The sequence below is a fragment of the Crinia signifera genome, chromosome 6, assembly GCF_055691185.1.
Source record: "Crinia signifera chromosome 6, ASM5569118v1, whole genome shotgun sequence".
Classification (NCBI taxonomy): Eukaryota; Metazoa; Chordata; class Amphibia; order Anura; family Myobatrachidae; genus Crinia; species Crinia signifera.
In genome coordinates, this window is record NC_139222.1 from 221,537,927 (window position 1) to 221,564,098 (window position 26,172).

Here is a 26,172-nt window from a genome sequence, read left to right on the forward strand (position 1 = left end):
TGTAAATGTGGTATGTACAATAACGGAGAACACTGTTCTATCCTTTCCCATGGTTAGCGGCAATTTGCAAGCTTCTGTCCTTTTCTACTATGAATTTCTTAGCTGATGCATTAAGTTAAATGACTCTGTGGTCTCTGAGTGACCCTAAAAGGCTTCCTGAATACAGGTGACAAGTTAGTGGTCTAATGACCTCACCTGTGTTCAGACAGTGACTCGCCTTAGCATGTTAGGGCTTCCTGAAACAATTATAAGACTACACTCTTGTATAATGTGTTACAATTCTTTGCATGGCCGCTTTTACTTGGAGAATGGTATGGGACACGCTTACGCCTGTTTTCCTCTTTATACTTTTCCTCCTGGTGCAGATGCAATGCCTCTACTTGTATGGCACTTTATCCATACTCCTTGTGATATCTTTTCTTTCTTTCTCTTTCCATTTCCTTATTCCCAACTCTGCTTTCCATCAGCCTCCAAAAAAGATTTGGGATTATACTCCGGGGGATTGCTCTATCCTTAAAGTAGAGGATAGGAAGGTAAAAACCCTTTCTTAATTATGGTCGACAGAGACTGATGCAGTTTCTAACAATGTGTGTGTGTGTGTGTGGTGAGCTAATGGTTTCTGTGTTCCGTCAATGTGCGGCTTCTAAAACAATATGAGTGCAGAGCAGAGAGCATTGGCTCCAGGGCCCTGGTTCCATGATATACCAAGTTCCACTTCTTTAAGGGCAATGCCAGGGGCATTTCTAGGTTCTGGAAAAACTGAAGACAACTCAATCTCTCTGCTGACCTCACAAACATAGTAAATCCACTTTTAAAGGGATCTGGCGGATTTTGTGGTTTACAATGGCAGCCCGGAGCCCTTGTTCAATGGCCCAATAATACGCTGTAAATAATATACTGTAACTCAATAGCCTGGTTTGGAACCCCAGGGTCATCACTATTAAAAATTGTGCATTGTTACAAATGTTCAACTTATTATTTTAAATAATAATTGAAGTTTTTACAGTGATTTTAACAATGAAGGGTCTAACTTTAGGTATTGCTTTGGTCATACAGTACTTCAATAACCACTAATACAAGTTGAGCATTCCTACGCCTTTAAAACTTGTGTCATCAATTGTCAATATTTGGAGGTGGTATGAAAGAACATTAAAATATCATTAGTGCTAATAGGAAATTTTTAAGTGCAAAGAAAATAACAATGGAAGAAAACAATAGATGTTGCCAACAGAACATATGTAGAATAAATATGCTGGATATAAAATGTCATTATGCAATAGAAATGTAGATGTACCTTGCATTTAATGTGTGATTTCTTCTTGATAGAACTAACTGGTGCTGTAGGCCAGTGGATCTGAATGTCAGTTGCTCAATGCATTTCAATCATACTTGATAAAATAATTACATACTGTATACAGGCCCGGGCATCCCTTATCTGGATATCCAAAAACCAAAATATTCCAAAAACCGTTTTGGAATATCCCGTTTGTTTTTAACCCCCCCTGCACCTAAACTTTTTGTTGTTCATACTCACCTGGTCCCGCGGCATCCATCTTCAGAGGCAACCCTGTCCCAGTTATGTATTGCGAGAGTGCGGCAGTGATTTCATGATGTCGGCCTGCACGGACAGTGTAATGGTTAGCATTACTGCCTCACAGCGCGGAGGTTATGGGTTTGAAACCCACCATGGTCCTAGCTGTGTGAAGTTTGTATATTCTCCCTGCGCTTGCGTGGGTTTCTTCCGGGTACTCCGGTTTCCTTCCACATTTCAAAAATGTCCTGGTAGGTTAATTGGCTCCCAACAAAAATAGCCCTAGAATGAATGTGAACATGTGTACATGTGATGGGGAATAAAGATTGTAAGCTCCACTGGGGCAGGGACGGATATGAATGTTCAAATGTTCTCTGTAAAGGGCTGCGGAATATGTGTGCGCTATATAAATAATTGTTAATAAATAAATATATTTCAATATTATGGGGCAGTGTACAACTATGACCATGAGTAATTAGACTTGTCATTTCCTATTGAAGTTGATACACCCTACAAGTCTTTTGGGAATTTATGTAACAGAAAAATATCTGTACAAATTAGATCCAAGCACAGAAAACCATAACTCCTCATGGCCATTTTAACTCTTCAGCAGGGCCATATTAACTTCATTTTTAGGGCCAAACAATGCACCAGTGATGTGTTGTCAGTGTAGGCAAGAGAGGCAGAGGCCCACATGTCATACTCCGTAGTTTTAATTATACAAATGATTAGAATAATGCAAAGAAGATTTATGTTTCTTATAAATATCTTTCTATTATTCTAATCATTTGTATAGGCAAAATTTACCTGCTGCACACCCATTCATAGGACCCAATTATAACAAAAAAGTCATTGCATGCCCCTTCTGCAGTTTTGCTCTCCACATGCTTCCATACATTGAATCACTGTCGGCACTCTGATTGGTGGATAGCTCCAACCATGTGCCAATCAGAATGCTGTCAGCCGTTCACTGTCTGACTGCAGGCTCTCCACTATGATTGTGTGACTGCCACCTGCCCCTGCTATGAGGCCTGTGGAGTTGTGGTGCCCAGTGTGCCTATACGTTAAGATGGACCTACTATATCTTGCGTGCCTTGGTTGGCTGTTTGCTGAAACTTGATGGTATTTGATTCATTAGCATCATGGCTATTATATGTTAAGTTGCAGTCACCTGATCAGATTTATCTGTCATTACCATTTGAACTACTCTTGCATTTATGAGTCTGTAAACAACGGCTGGAGTAGTGTTTGTCTCTGAATATATTTTAAATGGAAAATGTGCCCTATGGCAATTATTATTAACCCTGTGAGATTGTATGATACTGCTGGGTGTAAATATGCTCCTTTTGGTCACCTGGTTTGTAAATTTGGCTGTGCTTGAATTGGATGTATCTTTCTTAAGCTGGCCATACACTAGTGGGATTTGGCCTCTTTCTGGACAATATGCTTGACATTCAGTCCGATGCGTAGTCCCATGCACTTCGGATTGGAGTCAAAGAGTCAAACAGCCTCCCGGCAGTGGGTTATGGGAACACATACGATATATTGTACACAAAAAGACCACATACGACACATATCTTATGTGACCCTATCGTCCGCGAAGCTCCTGGGCGGTTCAAAGGGCATTGCATGTGCCTTCTCTCCTCTGAGAAGTGTCATAGTGTATAGGGGCATAAGGCATATGTATAATTCAGAATACGCTCATAACACCGAAACTTTGTAACCACATTTTTAACCATTCAATTGGAGCATAACAATGTATCTATTTCTAAACCAGGCCCACTGTGTCTCGAGATAATATGCGGAATAATCATGCACCGCTGATTCTAGAACTCCACTTGCAAATAATTTAGCCTTCTGTGTGACTGGATAGAAGATTGTAATTTATGGGCTGTGTCATTATTTTTGTGTGTGACATTTAACCTGATACAAATGTGTTTGTTTAATTATAACTAGTAACAGAGAAAAATTGAGAAGTCTAATTTTGAGAAAAAAAAACAGTAATAATAAGTACTCCAATCTTAAATACTTGAATGGAGCTACCCAAAAAAAAAAAAGTGTAATAATTTGACTAATGCCATTCATCATAACCTGTATACGAACCTTTGCTTTATAGTCAGATGTTAGTATGTGTTCTCAAACTGTAGCTAAAATGGCTAAATCGTTATCCAGATGGCCGACATACAGTGTCTAGGTCGACAACAAAAGGTCGACATTGACAAAAGGTTGGCAAAAGCAAATGGACGACAGTTCATGACTTTTACCATCAATGTTGACTCCGATTCAGAGCGGTAATGGGCACGCTCTACACTAATTGGGGCCTTATGTGTTCAGGTGTCGAAATTGACTCCAAAAGAAAGTGAAAACTCATGTCAACCTTTTCCATGTCAATGTTGACATTAGACACTGTCTGTGAGCTATACCGCATCCGGATAAAGCTGTGAGAGTACAAGTGTAATGATGGGCCAGGTATAGCGCGTTCATTTTTAGTTAATTTTAAACCCTTAATTGGATTTTCTAGCCATACAGAACCTGTAACTCCCCATCTATTGTGAAACTGTGAGCCCTGATTGTGACTGGGCATTCTGGGACTTATAGTCCCCCTACAATTAGTGAGAGACATATTTCCTACCTTATTTATCCGCATTGAAATTCTGAGACAATGTGACCAAAACCTATTCATTTGTCATCTTTATCATTACTTTTGTCTCAAATTTGTGCTGCTAAAACTAATCTAATGTATTGTCAAGATGTTGATGTGTAAAATATTGTCGGGTGAAAACTGCTTGTCTAACAAAGAATTAAAGCACAAGTTCATCCGGGTCACTTAAGTCAGAAAACTGGGGTCTGATTCTTAATTTTACTTTCACACTTTTTTCCCGATAAAATGCTATATTAAACCATTGGCCAAGTTGTCTAATGTGTATGCTGTCTTCTATTATTTGTATATTGTTTTATTTTCTCCTTTAACAACCTCTGTAGACGCCTGTCACTGTAACCTTTTCCTTATTGTCTTGTTCTCCTCTGACTAGACTGAGCTAGAGAAAGACATCTATCAGTACGAATCTGAGTTAGATGCAGATTTAGAGAGAATGGACAAGTGTTATAAAGCTTCTGATAAAATGGTATGAAAGTTCTTTTTTTTATTACCAGTTTGTCTGTCTATATATACAAGATTGGAACTGAAGAAAAGCTTATTTCATAACATCACTAATCCTATCTGCAGCCTGGCCTGTGGAATGTCAATGTAACATTTCCATCTCCCTATGTGCCGTGTTCTGCTCCAGCTGTGACGAATGTTCTAAATAACTGTAGGGTTCCGCTGTAACGCCACTGTGCATGTATGGCTATAAAGACCTGTAGCATTTGGCTGGCATGATCTCATAGACCTGACTTCCATGACATACAGTATACTGTATGACGGTGCATTATCATGTAGAACCAGTCTTGCATATAACATGTCAACTTTTAGGCCAGTGGCCCCCAAATTTTCTTGAATCCTAAACCTTAGAGGAGGGATGTCCAACCTGTGGCCCTCCAGCTGTTGTGAAACTACAAATCCCGGCATGCCTTGACAAAGTCTTAGCATTCCCTAATAGGAAAACTGTGCAAGGCATGATGGGACTTGTAGTTTTACAACAGCTGGAGGGCCATAGTTTGGACATGCCTGCCTTAGAGTATCAACATTTTTTTCATGGCACCTCTAGAGCCAAACTTTCTTATTGAGAAATTCTGCAAAATAATCAAGTACATTGTGCTTACCTGTCCTCCTTGTGGTCAGTTATGTGGCGGTGGACAGGGTTTTGTTTCCGCTTGTCCACATATTTTGCGATTGGCAGTCACCAGATCTGGTTTTGTCTTTCACATTGGCTATAAATAATTTTATTTTGCCCTGACCAACATAATGCAATTCTCCAACATTCCAGTTTAAGATTTTTTTTTTAAATGAACATTTACACTCTATCCTCGTCGGCGTGGAGTAGAACTTAGATAGTGTGGCGAGCGCAGCGAGGCGAGCGCAGCGGATTACTTTACATGTATTCCGCGGACCCTCGCGGGGCTCGCTGCACTCACCACACTTCGTGGCTCATATTCCGCGTCCCCTTGCGTAGGACGCGTACTCTGCTGTCCTGCTTGCAATGTCGCATTTGCGCACTCTTTCACAATGGATCCAGCGCATGTGCAAAGTAGCAACCACCGTCGAGCCAGGGACTGACAACTTCTTGGACCCTTGCGTGCCTTGTAAGACCTCTAGTGTCTGCAGCACTGGCTGCACTACTCTACATTGCTACATTGTTTTTTAGAATCAAACTCCCACCCCGGGCCCCCTTTCTATCCACTAATGGGACTGGAGTCCCTGCAGGCTCCCCCTGATGGCAGCCCTGGGAATACAACACATATGAAATTTAGCCCTTAAAATTTGTAATTTTCCTCCTTGCAGGGTGCCAGAGCGAACATTACTTCTGATTGAAGTGTAAATATGGTACCCCCCACACACACACACACACACACACACACACTGCAAGCTATAAACAAGCCCTATTGCCATGTGCTTCGCAGGAAAAGCAAACAATGCAAGCAAACTAGATTTCCCTCTTCTGGTAAGAAAAATCTTATTCTTAAATATATATTGACCTGGGGGCATATGTAGAAGCATTGGAGGTGCTGGATCCTGGACAAACTGACTTTTTTTTTTCTAAAGTGGCAATCATTTACATGGTAAAACCATTCTGTGCAAATGATTGCCTCTTTAGAGTCTAGCCGTCTTCCTGTGCCTCCAATGAACTTAGACGCTGCTACATATACCCCCCAGGTTGCTGATTATTAGAGTTCCATTCCACAAAGGCAACTACACATAATATCATCCCAGGGCCGAATCGTCAGATATCTTATTTAACTACTAGTTTTTCTTACGTTTGTAGCTCCGTTAATTTTTCCATGTAGTTGTATGACATAATGTTATAGGTTTCCTCTGCTTGGCAACGTACAGCTGTTGATTTGGACAGCATGATTGGATCCAGGACAATGTATATGCAAGTGACTGATGGTGATCAAATTGTTAGACTGCCCACCCAAAAGTATAGAGCACACATACTACTACAGTATATCTGAGCACCTCCACTATAGCTGTACTGAACATCAGACACAAACAAAAACTAGACACAATGATCTTCCCTATTCTGGTGTGGCAACATTCTCAGCATAAACTGGTCTGGTATAAGGTATAGTGATATTAAGGAGGAGTGTTGCATCAATATACCGATATAGCCGCACTCATTGTTGCTGAGATATGACAACGCACGCCTTAATCTGTATCTGTAGAGAAGGACACACAGATGTGCCCCCTATACATCATTGCGGCAGTTGTGCTAAATAGACCCCTCTTCGTTCGCAAGGTCCGCAAGACTCTGCTAGCAGTGGGTACCTGTTTTGCATAATTTTTACAAAAAAATACGTCACCCCCACAATGGAGCTAGGACACACCAGGAGACTGCTGATTAACTTGATATGACACTTGTATATTGATGTGCAACTGAGTCTCTGACTCTGTATACAAAGTGCTACAATGTAGCAGCCACTGCTTTTTTTTCCAATACTTGTTCCTTTGTGCTCCGTAACACACAAGGGGCCTAATTCAGAGTGTATAGCTGATCAGCAACTTTGCATGTGCATCACCTGCATGGTGCATGCGTGGCCGCAAATACCAATACAATTCCTGACCGCTATGTACTTGCAATTTGAACGCAACAGTTGCAATTTGATTGACAGAAAGCCAATGTTTCTGTGTCGGAACCCGCTGTATTCTGGGCGTGGTGAAAAAATGCGCTGTGTGCTTTTTTTTAGGAGGGTCTGTGACATCAGCGATGACCACTTCCACCCTTTCTCAGTCGCAGAGTTGTGGAAGGGTCAGACTTACTACTGCACAGACTGTAAAAATCATTTGTTGGTGAATTGCGTCATGATTTGCGAGTGGATAGGGAATGGCGATCCATTCGCAATTTAGCATCTTCTCTTTAAGACCAGGAGGCGGCTTTCTCCTCGCAGTCCACTGAATTCAGCCCAATATACGAGTATCTTTGTATCAGATTAATTAGCACAGTCTCCTGGTGCGTCCACACCCCACAGGACCTTGCGGCTCACACACATCAAGCATCTGCATGGTGTACGGAAGCTAGATGTATGGGGACACATCTGTATACTGTACATTACAAATATTTAGTGAAACAGAGTTCCAAAAACGTGCATTAAAATCCTGAATAAATCATCCAGTTATGAAAAATACACTTTTATATAATGATATAACAATGTTTTATACATGTAATAATATTTGAGTACATCTCATTTATGCACGGATCTTTCCTTTAAGATATGCCACTCACTCAATCGTTCAAAATGTACATGTTTAACCTTCATAATCTATTCTAAGAGTCTGCAAACAAATGAATAGAGCACAGTGTACTGCAATGTTTAATACAGTGACTGCACACATATGGGCAGCTTATACAGTAGCAGTGCATTACTGTTCTGCCCAATACAATAGCAGTATACTGTATGTGTGCATTACATTCAGCCTCTGGTAGTCCTATGCTTGTTGAAGCCAGGAATTAATTTTTGTTCTTGAAAATTATATCAGAATGTTTTGGTTTTTTGTTAAATGCAGTATTAACATGGAAAATAACACATAAGGAGGGCACTTTACTGTTAATTATCTTCCATCACAAAATTAATTGTCTCCTGAACTAATCTGAGCCGTCTCTTACATGCCTTACTGGATAAGTATCCGTACATGTTGGTTCTACAAGATGCACCTCAGTTGTACATTGTGTATCTGTGTAAATGTGTTCTGTCTTGTCTTGCTGTTTGTTGCCTGTCTTTGCTTGCAAGGCTTTGGCTGATAAGTACATTGCTTCTATAATTGCCTTCTAGAGATATGAACATGCGTGATGTACTGCATAATATCAAGTTTCATTGCATGGACATTGAAAAATACTGTATTACTGTAATACTGTCCTGACCTGTATCTGTTCTGCAGTGTTAGCCACAGATTTGAAATTGTCCACTTTGATAGGTTTCTTATCAGACTTGCTCATGATCATGGTCTGTGTGTCTTTAACCGATGGGGTTTGATTGTAACGTAATAAAATATACATCTGAAAATCTTCTCATCCAGATAACCAAGTTGACATTTGTATTTGGTTAAGTACTAACTGAATACAAACTGCATTGGGGCTCTTTGAAGCCACACCCACAGACAACCTGATCTGTCCGATGCACAGAATCGGATGTTTGCCGATTCATTCACTCTGTTGGTGGCTGCAATGCAGTTGCTGAACGGCATCTTCCAGCATTTCTGGTCAGATAAGCTTGGAACCATTGGGAGAATATCTATTTATCACTGGCTAAGGTACAGTCTCTCAGCCGTGTTCGCTGATTCCCAGACTTGTCGTATTGCATTACGTACAACTGCTACTTTCAAAATTTAAATAATTGTTCAAAATGTGGCCGAATGTATGAACAAATCTGTATTCAATAGATATTATACATACAGAAGTGCCATAGAAAGACCATTCAGAATTTTTTTTTGATAAATGTGTTTTTAAATGAAGACCATGGATATGTCATCTGTATCCATATTTATTTTTAAGTGGCATATACACCAGTACCATTAAAGCAAAGGTGGACACTTGGAGGCCGATTCAGGATTGGATCTGAATTCGGCCCCAGCCTTGATGGTCAGGGTTTGCACATTTCTGCGCATCCGTTAATAAGGCCTAGTGCAAGGTTAGAACCATCTTCTGTATGGGTAAGTGCATACTGTAGGGAATGACACTCAGAATGTCTCGTGCTCCTACCTCAGTGTGATCAGTGTCATTCATCACGCTGTTGCAGGGGTGTGTAATTAGCATTGTAGTCCCTGTGTAGCAGTTCCACCTACAGGTGTTATACTCAGATATAATCCTGAACTCTAGGCATTCAACAAATTATATTAACCCCTGTGCACAAACTGAACCATCACACACAGAGAGGCAGATGTAAAGCCTGGAGAAGTGATAAAGTAGAAGGTGATAATGCTTCATCCAATCACCTTCTAACTGTCAAGTTACAGGCTGCTTTTGCAAAATGACAGTAAAGCCCCATACACACTAGAATATTCACTCCGGGAGTGATATCTAGAACTATATCATCGGAGCTACTGGACGATAGATATAGTGCATAATTACTGAACAATATCATGTACAATATCGTTCAGTGACATCACCTGGACCCCGCTGCTAGCATGCCTCGTTGACAATATAGTGGGAGAGTGCATTGTTTTGTTTTTTTTTAAACTTTTTTATTGAGACATTCCATGCACTTCACATAAGGCTATCATGTAGCATTTTCTTGGTGCTCAGTGGAGGAGAGTGCATTGTTAACGATATTGAGTGTACCCACTAAGCGATATTATAAACGATAGTGCTTAGAGGGGCTGTAATGAGCGATATTGCTTACAATATGGCTTAGTGTGTACAGGTCTTTAGGAGTTGATGTGTTATCACCTTACACTTTATCACTTCACCAGGCGTAATACATCCCCCCCAGACTCTCCTTCCACCCGATACAACATGCTCTATGGTCCAGCTGCTGCATCCACTCAAATTACTTTGCGGTTATCTGCGATGCATTCATTAAATGAAGGATGTTTTATTTATCACTAATGCATTCAGCACCAAGAAAAGAAATTAAGTGGGAAGGTATGTGTATATGTATGTATGTATGTATGTATGTGTGTGTATATATATATATATATATATATATATATATATATATATATATATATATATATGCTGAAGTGAGAACATCGTTATATAAAATAACATGATTATGTTGAAAAGAGAGAATAAAGCCTTAAAAATTAGCTGCAAAAATAGCGCATGTAAATAAAAAATTAAAACAACAATCACACTTAAGCCCCATACACACTAGACTAGAGGATATTGTAAAAGATATTACTCAAAAAGGGCCTTCTGAGCGATATCTTCTAAATATTCTCCAGTGTGTACACTCAATATTATTAACGATGCGCACTCCCGCACATCGTTAATGCCCCCTCCTCTCTGCTGACCATGCAGGTCAGTTTAGCTATATAGCCATCTACCTGCATGTTCAGCGGATTTCGTGGACATCTTTGATTGATATTTTTTAACAATATTGTTCAGTGTGTAACCGATATCGGCCGCAGACAAGATCGCCTAGTGTGTATGGGACTTTAGGGCAGTATCCAATTGTTCCCTCAGATTGCGGCTGCCGAAAACACATTGATTTTACTGAACCTATGTTTTTTTTTTGGGGGGGGGGGGGGGGATCTTATTAGATAACCAAATTAAAAAACATTGGTGAAACATTGGGAAAAGTAACGAAAAACGAAATTTTTTTGTTCCCAATGTTTTATCGGGGAATTGGATTATATTTCAGCTCCACATTGTGTACAGTATTAGCAACCCATTTGAAGAGTGGAAGATTTAACCCTTGAGCGCCAACTGCTCTGCCGGCAACGCTCACATTTGTTATATGAATTCAAATAAAAAATGTTGTGTAAAAAAAGATTATATCCGCTATAGAAGGTTACAGGTCATTATGATTGATAAAAATTGCTTGCCAATTTTCACACCAATTTTGACAAATTCACTTGGCACTCAAAGGGTTAAAAATCCCAGGTGGAGAACCAGCCAGTTTTGTGAAACGCATCAGTGTCGCACAGCACTAGAAGAATAGAAAAGGGTGATACATGTACAATAACAGATAGTACATCTCTGCAAATTGGTAATTCTGTCATTCCTGAATGCAGTGAACCAGTTATCATTGCGGGATGTACAATGTAATTACAGAATAGCTCTGTACATACCGCAATCGGAATAGCTCATCGGCGTCAGGAATGCAGCACGTAAGTGCAATAAAACCCATACAGTATATTCTAGCAACCCAATAAATGTATATTCAGTCTTGCCGCTTCCGCTGACATTACAAACGCAATGGGGACTTGGTTAGAAAAGGAAAGCATTCTGGGACTGTAGATACAGTAGCTGTAAGGATCCAGTGACACTGTTTAATTATTTAAATTACTGAGGGGAATTTAATGTTACACTTGTAATTGGGCACACTCTTTCTTGATGAGTTTTACACTTTCGTGCGATTCCAGCTCTCCAGTAGGAAGTGTGTTGGAAAACAATTACAGGCTTGCTATTCTTACAGCAGCTGCTGGTCTGTCTGTGCTGCTAGCTTTGTAGGCAGTGACTCATTTACAGACATAAAAACAGGCTAGTCATTAAGGAACCTGGCGCTGTGGCTGCTGTGAATGGTGGCTGTCTTTAGACATGAGTGCACATCGTGCTAGCTAATGTTTTCCCATACTCATGGAGGTACAATGGCAAATTGTTGGAGGGATGTTCTCTGATTGTTCTCACTCTCAATCACTTTTTTCTTGGATTCTTACAGAACGCAGCTGTGACCCGCGCGGACGATCTTCCATCCTAGTAAGTTTCAGTGCTCGTTCTCATGCCTGGTTGTGTGTTTGCAGATTACACATACTGTACACTGTGCTTGCCAAGTGACGGAGCGTTTCAGTTTAGGTTTTCGCCTCCTTTGTTATGTATTTCCGTAAAGAGGAGGCAGATTAACCGATTTCAGTAAAGCTGGCGTTTCATTTACACACCTTAAATAGGTCATGCATATTTAGCAACGTTTAAGTATCTTAATGAAACCTCCTATTGTCATGTGTGTGTGTCATGCAATGGATTTCTTTGCTTTTATGTCTCTATATGACTTTGGCTTGTTAAATTTGATCATTAAGTGGGTTTCTAGAAATGTTTGTTATTAATTAAAATTTAAATCAATAATCTGTATACAGTGACCATTCCTTGTATGTATTGAAACGGTAACTACATCCGGGATATGGTCACTAGGTCTACAAGCATTTAGTCGACACCATTAGGTCGACATGCAAGAAGGTCGACACCAGCATTAGGTCGACGTGAGGAAGGTCGACATGGGATTTTTCACAATTTTGTGGAGCCGACAGGCTGTATTTCATGCCCTACCATCCACTAGGGCGTAGTGGGAGAATAAAATAGTGTGCACCGAGCCCGAAACATGGTGAGTGCATCGCTACGTTTCAGTGTCCATGTCGACTGTGTCGAAATTCAGGACAAAAATAATGTGAAAAACCCCATGTCGACCTAATGCTTGTGTCGACCTAACCCATCTCGTCCTACAGTTATGTCGACCTTCATGCATGTCGACCTTAATGCTTGTCGATCTAATGGTGTCGACCTAATGCTGTCTACCCAATGATCCCTACCCCTCCAGCCGTGCTATGGATACCATGTCCATGGTCTGTCCTGTTCCAATTAATTGTATGCTACTGAAACCTACACAGCTAGTATATATTAACTATTAGATTGTCCGTAATTATTGTATAGGTCCTTGATGGCTAACCTTGACACCCCAGATGTTGTTGAACTACACATCCCATTATGCTCTGCATCAGATTTAGCATGGCCAAATAGCAAAACTGAAGCAGAGCATGCTGGGATGTGTAGTTCAACAACATCTGGAGTGTCCAGGTTAGCCATCAAGGGTATAGACTAGAGCATGTAGAGAAACTTTGTCATTGTTATATGGCAGTGACTGAGCTCCGTGGCATCAGCAGGGGGTTGTGGACTGCATCAGGTGAGACCATCCATGGGGTTACACTGAAATAGCAGAGCTGCTATACTGTTTTGTAGTCACAGTGATGATAGCTGTGATGGATGATACACGTGTTATCCAGGCTATGCTGAGCAGTAGCTCCTGGAGCACTGGGCAAGCCTCCGGCATGATGAGAATGTGGGCATGGTCACCTTACCAAAACATAATACAGGATGGGCTTTGTTGACACATGGCCACACCCCCTTTTGAGGAGCCCAGAGATAGGGGAGGACACATTGAGTTGGTGCACTGGGTGACACCAACACCAGTGATGCCACTGGCAGAGCTACAGTAAATAAGGGGAGGAAATTCTTCTATAATAGATTTGTCATTTCAAACGTAAATTTAAAAAAAAAGTTGAAACTTTATATCTTGATACCTAATTTTGAGCTGTCTGTGAGACATGACCAACTCTGCATGTGTAGCAAATACACCACCAGCCCCATTATGCCGGTACCTTGCCTGCTCATCTGTCTGCGGTCACGGTCCCGTTTCTCCCGGCTCCTGCTGCTAAAATGAAAAGTGACATTTAGAAAATGGCTGCCTCCATACAGCAGACCGTTTTAAAGGATGCTAGAGGAGACCGCCGCCTTCTCTAGCATCCTCAAAAACTGTCTGCAGTATGTAGGCAGCCATTTTCTAAGTCACTTTTCATTATAGCAGCATGAGCCAGGAGAGACGGGACCGTGACTGCAGACAGATGCGTGGGCCAGGTACCGGCAGAGACGGCAGCAGGTAACAATAGCCCCGCAGACCCCCTGGCACCCACACTTTCTCGCCGTCTCCCCGCCACCGCGGGGCTATAGTTACGCCACTGACATCTGCAGTAGTTTTTTAAATTAGCATCATTGTTCGAGTCGTGGATGCATTAGCGGATTAAAAAAAATCATCTCTCATCATCAGCCTGAAACTTGCTCCAAGGTTTGAGGACCCCCAAGTCGTGTCGTTCCAAACAGGCTCATTAGCATTCTTAGTTTCAGATAGTCATTTTAGGTGATATTTGCATCAACGCATCCTTACTGTACATTAGCCACGTCTACATCTCCCTTCCAAGCCCCGCCCCTTTCCCCTTGGCCCTCAGGTTAGTAAGGGCAAGTTGTCTAGAAAAAGTGTGCATGAAAATAAGAGCAGGTTAGGTAAAGAAAAGCTGCAAGTTGTGTTTACGTCCATCTCTGAATGAGTTCCATTTTGGACTTCTGATGATAGAAATGCTCTGTGTGGATTGGCTGATACTACAAAGGACAGGAGCCGTAAGCTTGTGAGATTTGCAAGCTCATATTTTTTTGCCCATTACATCACTTCCCTAAAGATGTAGGAGGGGGGGGGGGGCGCATTCATCAGTAACAAAGCAGTCCAGTTTAGTCATTTCTAGCCGTGCACACTGAATAGTGTTTTTTACTTTCTATATGTAAAGCCGATACTTCAGTTCTGGACTATAGAGTGTCTCCATGCTCTAATACAGTGAAAGCATGATTTGCTTTTAAAAGCAATCATCAGCCTATCCTTTCCCTATAAACTAGTGACATCAATGGGGCTTAACCCGGCGTCAGTCAGGTTGGGTCATTATGACCCAGGCAGATTTCACTTGTCTGTATTTTTAGTAATGTAATGCGACGTTGCCAAACTTCTCAGTAGCTGGAACTAATGGTGTGTACGTACGGTGAGATTCCTTTGCTATTCGACTAATGCTGTGTACACACGGTACAATCCAGCATGAGATTTTAACTATATAGTCAAAATCGTATGCAGATCACACAGGTTTTTTACCTTGCAATCCCGATGCGGGGTCCCGTGACCGCACAAATCGAAACCCAGATAGACAGGGCAGCAATGACTATATAGTGCAAATCTAATGCAGATAGCAAGAATTGTATGTAAGAAGTACAGAGATAGCAAAGATTGTGTAGCACTCGAATCTTAAGTCGAATAGCAAGGGAATCTCACTGTGTGTACACACCATAAGATTTGGTTGCTGTGCAATTTCTGCTAACTCATGTGCTATTTACATACAATTCATACTATCGACATTAGATTTGCACTATATAGTCATTGCTGCACTGTCTATTTGGCTTTTCGATTTCAACTGAATGGGAGCGCGCATCGGCATCGAATCGGGATAGAAAGCTTTAAAACATGTTCTATCCCCATTCAATGTCTGTGCGATCCCAATTCGATTTTGACTATATAGTCAAAATTGAATGTCAAATTTTTCCTTGTGTACACAGCATTAGACCCCTCATTTTTTGTTTTTAACCACAGCTTAGTTGACGTGTGACTGTGCAGGGAGATAGATCCATTTATTTGCCCCTTACATATTGTTCCGTACTGCAGCAAGTGTGCTGATATGCTGCAAGAAAGTGATTAGCACTGTATAACACTATAAGACCAAAGATCTCGTATTAATTTACACCAAAGCGTACAATTTATGTCAAAACGTTTTCTTTTATCTAGTTTAATAACAGTGAGAATAAGGATGTCTATTTTTGTTAATTATTTTCTTAATAGTGAAATAAAGTTCCTAAGAGGACTTCTAAGGTATTTTATTTCACTTTAATAACTTTTAACTAATATATACTGATGGGTTTACAAATCTTTGAAAAAAAAATAGGAAATGTGGGGTTAAATATTTCAGGGTGATGTTGACCCACCTGACTGCCGGTGTAACGATTTTCTACTGTACTGACAAATACTTCCTCATGCCTCAGTGTGGCCACCACTTCTGTTTATGTGCTGTAAATAATAGGTAATCAGGTAAAAAGTTTGCTTCCAGATTGTGTAAATGACGGGCGCACGTTAAACGACAGAATAGGTCATCATACAAGCCACTAGCTGGGCCTTCAGGACCAACCAATAGAAGCTTGTCGGCTAATTCTATCACATGACCCAGCTTCCTCCTGTCCTTGGCTGACCCTATACCTACAGCATCTTCTGGCTGCAGCATTTGTATAATCACATACTGAGGTGTTTCATGTACTTGTTAGTCACTAGTAGTCATCTGTGGCTCATGTGTACATCAAGCTGTCCATTGATTGCAGGCTATTTATTAAGAAGAAATCTATATGAACAAGTGTAAATAACCACATTCTATTTATTTCCTCAAACTTCTTCTCCCTGGCCACTTACAGGTAGGGGTCATTGGATCGACCACTAAAGGTTGACACAGCTTAGGTCCGACACCTCAAATACAGTAGGTTGACATGCTTAAGGTCATCATGGTTGGAAGGTCAACAGTGTTTAGGTCAACAGTCAAAAGGTCGACATGTGTTTGAGCCAACATGTGCCGACTGGCGGTATTTCATGACCTACCGCCCACCATGGTGTGGAGTGAGAATAGAATAGTGTGTGGAAGCGCGGTGAGTGGAGTGAGCCATGCGAGGGGACGCGGTGCACTGATACGGTGTCCATGTGTCCACAAAAAAAAGTGAAAGTCCATGTTGACCTAGTCACTGTCAACCTTCCAGCCTTGTCGACCTATTTGAGGTGTTGACCTAAGCTACTTGACCTTTAGTGTGTCGACCTTTAGTGTGTCGACCCAATGACCGTATACCCCACGTACTACATGGTGCCCTCAGGGAGGACACAGCGCACACATATTCCTCATACCGTTACAGGGACTATGTGGCCGGTCACATCTGTCCTTGCCCCAGTGGAGCTTACAGTACAGTCTATATTATTGAACAGTTTGATTGAAATCTGGGTGTGGATCCTTCTGGGCTAATAATATCTTCTGTGCTACTTGTATGTGATGAGTCTGCGTGCTTTACACAGCGTGTTACTGATTCATACTGACTGTAGGCTCTGGAATGTGTGTGGGTTCAGCAGAACGAAGTCATTTACACAACTCTAACAAGATCTGTAAAGCGTGACTAGAGCATAGCTTAAGCAGGCTTTGAGAGAAAATATAACAGAGCATGCTGGGACTTGTAGTGTCACTCTAGCATGGAGAGCTTTCATATAATATTCTGCATCCTTTATTAAAATGGTTGTAGCAGAGCTATAGCTGCTTTTGTACATGCATGTATCTTCTGGCAGAGTATTCATAAACACCTACAGGCTACAGCAGGCCTGGCCAAACTGTGGCTCTCCAGCTGTTGTGAAACTACACATCCCAGCATGTCTTGCAACAGTTTTAGCATTCCCTAATAGAAAAACTATGGCAATGCATGCTTCCTTTTACATCAATGGGGACGTACAACCTGCGGACTGCAGCATCCGCAGGTTGGATGGGGGGGGGACAGACTCTGAGTATAGGCTACTATACTCTGCAGACAACAGCGTTTGCAGCGGAGGAGGTGAATGGATGCCTGTGTGTGGCATCCATTCACCTCCCGGACGATGGCTGGGGGTAGCCCAGCAGCTTACCTTGGTGCTGGGCTGCCCCCAGCATGGAGATCGGTGTATCTGGCGCCGTGCGCCGCCTCCGTCTACACTGCGGGTGGGCACCGCAGTGTAAATGGAGTAAATCCCGGATCCGACCCAGCTTGGATCCTTCTTCCAAATGCCGGTTGGATCCGGGATTTTTGGTGTAAAAGGGGTATTATTCTTTGATCATACTTAATACGTAATGTGCAGAAACAGTTTGACAATGGGGTTATTCTGGTTCACTTTTTCTGGCAAATTCCTTCTCAAATAGACAACACCATGTGCACTGCAGGTGGGGTAGATGTTACTTGTGCAGAGAGAGTTAGATGTGGCTATGATTTTACTTCAAATTGAGATCAATATTGCAGTGTAAAAATAAAGCAGTCAGTATTTTCCCTGCACAGAAACAAAATAACTCACCCAAATATATCTCTCTCTGCACATTTTACATCTGCCCCCCTGCAGTGCACATGTTTTTTTCCATTTAAGAAGGAATTTGCCAGAAGGAGTGAACCAGAATAACCCTCAATATGCCAAACATATAGAGGGGGCATTTAATGCCCTGTCAGTGAGCTATCTACGGCAAAAAGTGCCGATAACTCGCTATCAGTGTATTCAACAGTTCCCCGTGATGCAAGGTGGAAACGGCGAATGGGGCCATTAAAACAACGATTATCATGATCTACAATATTTTACCGAAGAGAAAATTATTTTATAACCAGGTTCAGTAAGCATATGATGATGAGGATAAGAACTTCCGGAGCCTGATCAATATTGTCGGCAATCTGGCAACCCTTAGTGATCTCTGTAGCCAAATCCCATTACTACTTGTGCAGTAAAGGCCTTTTCTCGGCATCATACGCGTTACTGGATATGTGAGATTAGTTGTTGTTTTTCTGTTCTGGACCCTACACAGCCTTTAGAGAAGTTCCCTTTAAGACTGTGAGAAGTGATTGTATTTATATATGAGCTTTAATTCCATCTTGAAATCTTTATGAAAATGCAATCCGAGGTTTTGAAGAAAAATGAATTAAGTAGCAAATAATACCACAAAGGAATGAAATTGCATTAGAACGACCAGGAATGTAGGTATAGTACTGAGGATTTATGACCTATTTAAGAAGTAGGTTTGGTTTAAAGTAAAGTTTGTTTGATGAATTAGGTCAATATTGCCCTTCTCTGGGAATAAAATGCTTCTCATCAGTATTACTGTTAGTGCATACGATATCTCTATGGTGTTGTGATGGGTAAAGAGAAGCCACATGGGTTATTGAGTGCACTATGCCATACAATAATTTAGTGACAAGCTTGAGGACTAAACATTAGAGATGAAAGCGTCATTCTTTTTATGACAGTCATAGTCATCCTCCAGCTGGGATGCGGTCATCTATTAGAATGAACTTAGGTCTACAGTCATTAGGTCGACCCCACTAGGTCGACTGGCAGGAAGGTCGACCTGACTTAAGGTCGACATGGCACAAGGTCGACATGACTTAAGGTCGAATTTGCATAAAGGTCGACATGAGGAAGGTCGACTGATCATAAGGTCGACATGGGGTTTTCACTGTTTTTTGAGCCGACATGTGCCGACAGGCGGTATTTCATGCCCTACCATCCACTAGGGCGTGGTGGGAGAATAAAATAGTGTGCCGAGCGCAGCGAGGCACCGTGCCCGAAGCATTGCGAGCGAAGCGAGCGATGCGAGGGTCCGATTCTCATTGCCAACTGTGTCCATGTCGACTGTGTCGACATTTGGACCGAAAAACTGTGAAAACCCATGTCGACCTTATGACCAGTCGACCTTCCTCATGTCGACCTTTATGCAAATTCGACCTTAAGTCATGTCGACCTTGGCCCATGTCGACCTTAAGTCAGGTCGACCTTCCTGCCAGTCGACCTAGTAGGGTCGACCTAATGACTGTAGACCTAAGTTCATTCTGACAGATGTCCCGATTCCCTCCAGCTTCTATGGGACAATGTATTCTTGTGTTATAAATCCTAAGGATGTTCTTATGTCCCGTACACACAGGGAGACCGCAGCAGTGGGCTGAGTGATCTAGTCGAGCACAGATCGCTCAGCACAGCGCTGCACCAGTGATATGCGCTGAGCCATCTGTCACAGCCATTGTTCTCAATTGAGAAAACACTGGCAATAACTAGACTTATATTGCATGCAGTATAATGGGCCATACACATGGAGTGCAGAAATGAAGCACAGATCATTCAGTCTGTATGGCCCCCCGGCGATGGCGATGCGCAGTCCCGCATATCGCTATCGCCTGACCAGATCTCTACTGCATGCAGTATAAATCTAGTCAACCCGAGTGTTCTCTCAATTGGCCATGGCACACAGCACTGGCACAGCAATCTGTGCTTAACTAGATGGCTCAGCACACTGCTCCCATTGCCCCCTGCGTACAGGGCATAAATCTAGGGAGACGATATCGTAACGCGGGACCGCATGTTGCCGTGGGCCTTACACACGATCCGTGCTTCATTTCTAAGCGATCTAGAACAGGTTACTTAGAAATGGGTCTGTAATTGCCCCGTGTGTATGGCCCAAAAGTCTCCATGTTCCTGAGGTGAGTTCTATCATCAATAATAATTCATGTAGATTGTTTATCATTTTTTAATATATTACACAATGTTCTATACTATGTTAAGTTATAATGTTATAACTTTAGCGACCACAAGGAAAATAAGTATTATAAGGAATAATACAGCCATATGTAATGTTATTGAGGATCCAGAAGTCAGATTTCATTGATCTGGGTCAAGTCACTTCGGGGTGAAATCAATTAGCCGTGACAAATTTCCGTGACAAATTGATCCCTGGGGATCATTTTGCTGCTTGGTCAGTGCAGGCAAATAAATCCCGTACTGTGCAATCCAAGTGTACTCATAGCATAAAGCAACTTCTTTTTAAAGACTTATCTAGGTATATTGCTGACTGATTAGAAGAACGATCCTTCTTTTCCCCACAGCTATAAATGAGTCCTATCACAGAAATAGCACTATATGTACCAATAAAATGATGATGATGATTATTATTATTGCAAACAATCCAGAGAACATCTGATTTCCTGTATACACTCTACACCATTATCATTCTTAGAAGAACAATAAATGTCCCTAGAAATAGTTGGGTTTTCCTCCTGCATGACATTGGCTTGCTTGGACCTGAGCAATGTTGTGCAGCTTTCCTGATGTCAGGATCCGATCTCTGTGGTTTATGAATGACAGTAAGCTCGATATCCCTTATACTAGTTGAATCGGACGGATGTGTATTTCGGACAGGAACTGAGTGTTCTTAGCCCCGCCTACCGTACGAATCGCTCACACCGTCCGAATGCGGTAAAACGCCAACCGAACCGACCGCGAGTTGATGTTTCATGTGTACTCCTCCACCATCTGCTCCAGACCACTCGGACATTTTTCCGTATGAAAGCAGGGATATGGGCGGGCAGCAGACATCCGGCTATGTCAGCTGTCTGCCCCCCACACGTGCATCAAGGGCGCATTACCAAGAAAAAAAAATCAAAAACACATTTTTTTATTTGTCACATACAAGTCATACATAGTACAAAATGTAGTGAAATGCTTCATACATACTCATTACCATACGTACGCCCAGCGTTTTCATGGGAATGCCCATGAAACGCGGGGCATACGCATAGGGTAATGAGCCCAAACAGCCCTTCACGCCCCTCTCCACCCCCTGTTCAGATTGTTCGACCGGTCATTTTCTGCACGGACCGCACGCCGTTTTTGTAAGTGTGAGGCGCAGATACGCCTCTGCACATGCGCAAACACCAACCATCGGCTGTCCGTCCGCACTCGGAGCCATCCGACTCAATCAGAATAAGGGCCAATGTGCTGTGTACAGAGGCGGAACTACCATTGGTGCAGCATTGCATCGGAAACCCTGAGGACTAAGGGGCCCACTGCTGCCCCTGTCACCCACTGTTTTTCCTGTCACACTCTGCCTCTCTCTGCCACTCCCTGTCTCACACTCTGCATCTCCCTGTCTCACCCTCTGCATCTCCCTGTCATCCACTGCCGTGCATATTGTGAACTTGAAATTATATTTTTTCACCAGGGCTCGCAACCCACAAGTTCCAACACTGGCTGTGTACATACAGGAAAAAAACAATAAATAAAATAAAGCAGCGCTGAAATTACAATGTAAAATATTTATTACATACACTAATAAAACAATTTTAAACATTAAAAATGAACCAATGGTATAAAAGGTTATAGGAGGGACCCAAATGTTATAGTCACCGATACTGAAGTGATCACCGATATTGGGGTGGTATTTCAAGACCTGCTCTGATCCTTGGGACAAGGGGGGGTGAGGAAGTCCTTATTTGCCACTTGGTGGTCTCCTGATGTTGTTATTACGGACTGCAACCGATGGCATAGATGGAAATTAGCCGATCGGGAGTCCCACTGCTGCGAGTGGTCAGGTATCCAACGTTGTTCTGTGGCTTGAGACTTCCAAGATGGTGGGTTATCCGATCAGATGATTGGGCAGGTGGAGTAGTCCTTTAAGTGAAAAAGGTGAAGTCCTTGGGACAATATGCGTCCAACCAATGTAGCACCAACGCGTTTCGCAGTACCTACTGACTGCTTTGACAAAGCAGTCAGTAGGTACTGCGAAACGCGTTGGTGCTACATTGGTTGGACCCATATTGTCCCAAGGACTTCACCTCTTTCACTTAAAGGACTACTCTACCTGCCCACCTGAAGAAGCCAGGAAATCTCAGTCATTATTATTATTTATTTATACAGCGCCACAAGGGTTCCGCAGCTCCTAACGATACATAAATGAGGGAAAAAACAATGAAATGAAGAATTTCAGGTACTTGTGAGTTGTCCGGGCTGCCGATTTTTTTCATCGCGCCCGAAAAATCGCGGGCATCGCGTCGGTCGCGGCCATTATAAGGGGCCGCGACGCGATGCCCGCGATTTCCCATAGACAGTAATGTTAAAAGACGCGATGGACCCGATTTCCCATAGACAGCAATGTTAAAATTATTACATTAATGGTAAATGATGTGCAAAATAAAATAACAATGTGAAATGGGCCAATATGGCCATTTCACATTGGATATGTTTTAAAAAAAAATGTTTCATGGCCCCCCACCACCGTTAACGCCACCCCGCTATTGACGCCAACCCTAAGCGTGGCGAGCGCAGCGGTACGCGTCCTCCGACCATTTCATACCCCTACTATCCACGTCGGCGTGGAGTTGAGAATAGAAAGTGTGGCGAGCGCAGCGAGCCACCGAGCCCGAAGCGTGGCGAGCGGACGCAGACATCTGTGAAGCCCGCGAGGGGACGCGGATACCTGTGAAGGTATCCGCGTCCCCTCGCGGGGCTCAGTGGCTCGCTGCGCTCGCCACACTTTCTATTCTCAACTCCATGCCGACGTGGATAGTAGGGGTATGAAAAGGTCGGAGGACGCGTACCGCCGCCCCTCGCGGGCTCGCTACGCTTCGGGGTGGCGTTAACGGTGGTGGGGGGCCATGAAACATTTTTTTTTTAAACATATCCAATGTGAAATGGCCATATTGGCCCATTTCACATTGTCATTTTATTTTGCACATCATTTAACATTACTGTAATAATTTTAACATTGCTATCTATGGGAAATCGGGTCCATCGCGTCTTTTAACATTACTGTCTATGGGAAATCGCGGGCATCGCGTCGGTCGCGTCGCGGCTCCTTATAACGGCCGCGACCGACGAGATGCCCCTGATTTGGGGGTGAATCGCGTCGGTCGGGTGTCCTTAAGTTAACTAAACTTAAGGACAAAATCGGCAGCCCGGATAATTCACATGTACTGAATTTCAGTACAGTGCAATTTAGGACAAGTACACAGTAAATAAAGACGGCTGCATGAGCGGATAAGACACCGAAGCAGTTATTAGAGTGGTAGAGTGATATATATATTGGGGAACAGCTGACAGCATCACCCCTAAATGTGCCCACCATACAACAATTAGATAAACTAGCTTAGAATTGTCTTCTTGGCCAAATTATTTCACAGTGTATACCTAGTATATTGCTCATAAATAAATACATACAGTGTATGTAACATGCAGGACTGTTCCTGGAAATGAGGTCACTATGCCAATAATCTGCATCCGGCGTTTAATGTATAAGCTGTAGATTATGGGAGGTTGTGTGTATTCTATTGTGCTCATTTTTGTTGCTATAGAAATAATTTAAACAAACGTCAATTCTCAGGCATTGCAGGACTTTCCCACATCCCCATAACATAGTGCTGGCCAGTAGTCAGGATTGTCTCTTCATGGCTGTTTTGTGGCCCCTAGCTTGCTCAGAACCTTTATAGAGTCTGTTTCTGACAGACCTTTTATGGGACCTGGCCCACAAATATACGTTTTTGGGACACGTGTGGCTTTTTATACAGGGAAAGCTGGTCATCAGTTCTGGTTGTAGCAGCGAGTAACATCTTTCTCCAATAAGAGTCACCAGGAATGAGTTCTCATCCATACATTGCATTTTTCAGTCCTGCAGTTACAGTGTATAGCCGTTTCTGTTAGTTCAGTGTCTCACATGGTTTCCTTAAGGTTTTATATAGCTCATTCCTCTTCCTTCTGAATAAAACCAGTTCCTAACATGTCAGGAAATATAAACTGATGCAGTAATATTTCTGAAGCGCACATCCTGTCCTGTATTTTTAGTTGTACTGGGATGTTGTGGCTGTCCGTAAAGGAGCTGTTACACCAGGCATTCCCAACCACGGTCCTCAAGGCACACCAACAGGGCAGGTTTTAGTGATATCCAGGCTTCAGCACAAATGGTTTAATCAGAATCCCTCAGATACTAATTAAGTCACCTGTGCTGAATATCTGGATATCTACAAAACCTGCACTGTTGGTGTGCCTTGAGGACCGTGGTTGGGAATGCCTGTGTTACTAAGTCTGAGAATTACTATTTTATTTCTATTGTTTTGCTTGTAATTTAAATGCACTACTCCATTTTATTATACCTGTACAATAGCATTAATGGTGCCCACACTTGGGGCCAGATGCACTAAGCTTCAAAAGGGATAAAATGGAGAGTGATAAACAACCATCCAATCAGTTCCTACCTTCCACGTCATGTACTGTGTTTGAAAAATGACAGGCAGGAGCTGATTGGCTGGCTGTTTATCACTCTGCATTTTATCACTTTTGAAGCTTCGTGCATCTGGCCCACGGTGAGGTACAATTTGAGCTATACAATGTGTGCTATGCAATTTGAACTTTCTATGTTATTTAAACTACATAAGATTTGGACTGGACTACAATATGTAAAGTACATATAGCATGTTTTCCCCTACACCGGGTACGATTTGAACTAGACACAATGCGATATAGTACCAAAATTCCAGCCTGTACATACTGTTTTGCCTTGCGATATGGACTACACTGGAGCGCGGAACACATTGGCAAGGCAAAATAAACACAGTGCAATTTGAACTAAAAAGTTGCAGTGTGTGTGTGGGCACCTTAACCATTCACTTCAAAACATTATCCTCTGTTTATGTTGTTAAATTGTTTAAAGTGAATTGTTTAGCCGGAACTGAGACATTTATCATAATAGTGCTGTTAATGCTCCTGGCCTGCAGAGGGACTGCACCGTCATCCTCGCGGCTTGCAGACGTTTGCATTCCTTCAAGATTATGAAACCGATTAAACAAACACTAATGAACTGGAAAATAGGATTTGCCAAATGTCTCCTCACGGTTTAATGGCCTGACAGCAAGTCTTGTCCTTTTCTTCCTAGTACTTATACACCGAACTACCACTTCAGCCGAGGAACCGAGACCTCGCCAGAGCCTCCGCTGTCTGAAAATGAAAAACATATCTACAAGAATGTTTTAGAAGGAGGAGATATCCCTTTCCAGGGACTCAGTGGCCTGAACAGACGCCCCTCCAGCTCTGCTTCCAATAAAGGTACTTGATCCAGAAACATCACTTTGGCAGAACAGGTTTTACTTGCTAGTCTGACTGAGTGCACTTTGCTCCCGTCCTAGATAGATATACTGACATATATTAATGATGACATGATACGGTCTCACAGACCTATGTCTGCCAACAATGTTTACTAGAGAATGTGAGTTCACACTGGTTGATGTAACATAGAACTTTACCTCAACTCTCAAACAAAACTGACACGTTACGGGCCTCATTTTGCATTAGGAGTAAGTGCAGCTAGCACGTGCAAAGTTCCACCTTGGCATAACCATGAAGCGCAGTGGTCTGGGTGCAAATTTGTGTCTTTACCTGGATTTGCTCCTGACCAGTGGCGGCACCAGAAGTGTGATGCAGCACAGTCCAAAATTCAAAAAGAGGACCCGCGCCAACTGCCAGTGAGCCCTGGCCAGCAACGGTTGTCAGGAAGTCGGGTGGCAGTTGGTGTGGCCGCAGCGCCACTGCACCTGAGATTAAATGGTTTCCTGTGTCTTAATACATTTCAATGTGTAAGGGAGGAGTTTATTGCTCATAGAAAAGTGTGACAGCAGCTTCACACTTCT

At 42.4% G+C, this 26,172-nt stretch overlaps 1 protein-coding gene across 36 annotated transcripts in view; it reads left to right on the forward strand.

Annotated features, from left to right (window-relative positions):
- Window positions 1-26,172, forward strand: part of SORBS1 (sorbin and SH3 domain containing 1) — a 316,704-nt gene that overhangs the window by 248,580 nt on the left and 41,952 nt on the right. For 30 of the 36 annotated variants that reach the window (XM_083148896.1, XM_083148907.1, XM_083148902.1 and 27 more), the window contains 4 exons: window positions 468-533; window positions 4,564-4,656; window positions 12,008-12,045; window positions 25,422-25,591. In XM_083148896.1, the coding sequence (XP_083005022.1) occupies window positions 468-533; window positions 4,564-4,656; window positions 12,008-12,045; window positions 25,422-25,591 (367 nt within the window). The remainder of the gene's footprint in view (window positions 1-467; window positions 534-4,563; window positions 4,657-12,007; window positions 12,046-25,421; window positions 25,592-26,172) is intronic. The other 6 variants (XM_083148904.1, XM_083148924.1, XM_083148908.1 and 3 more) reach the window with 2 other exon arrangements.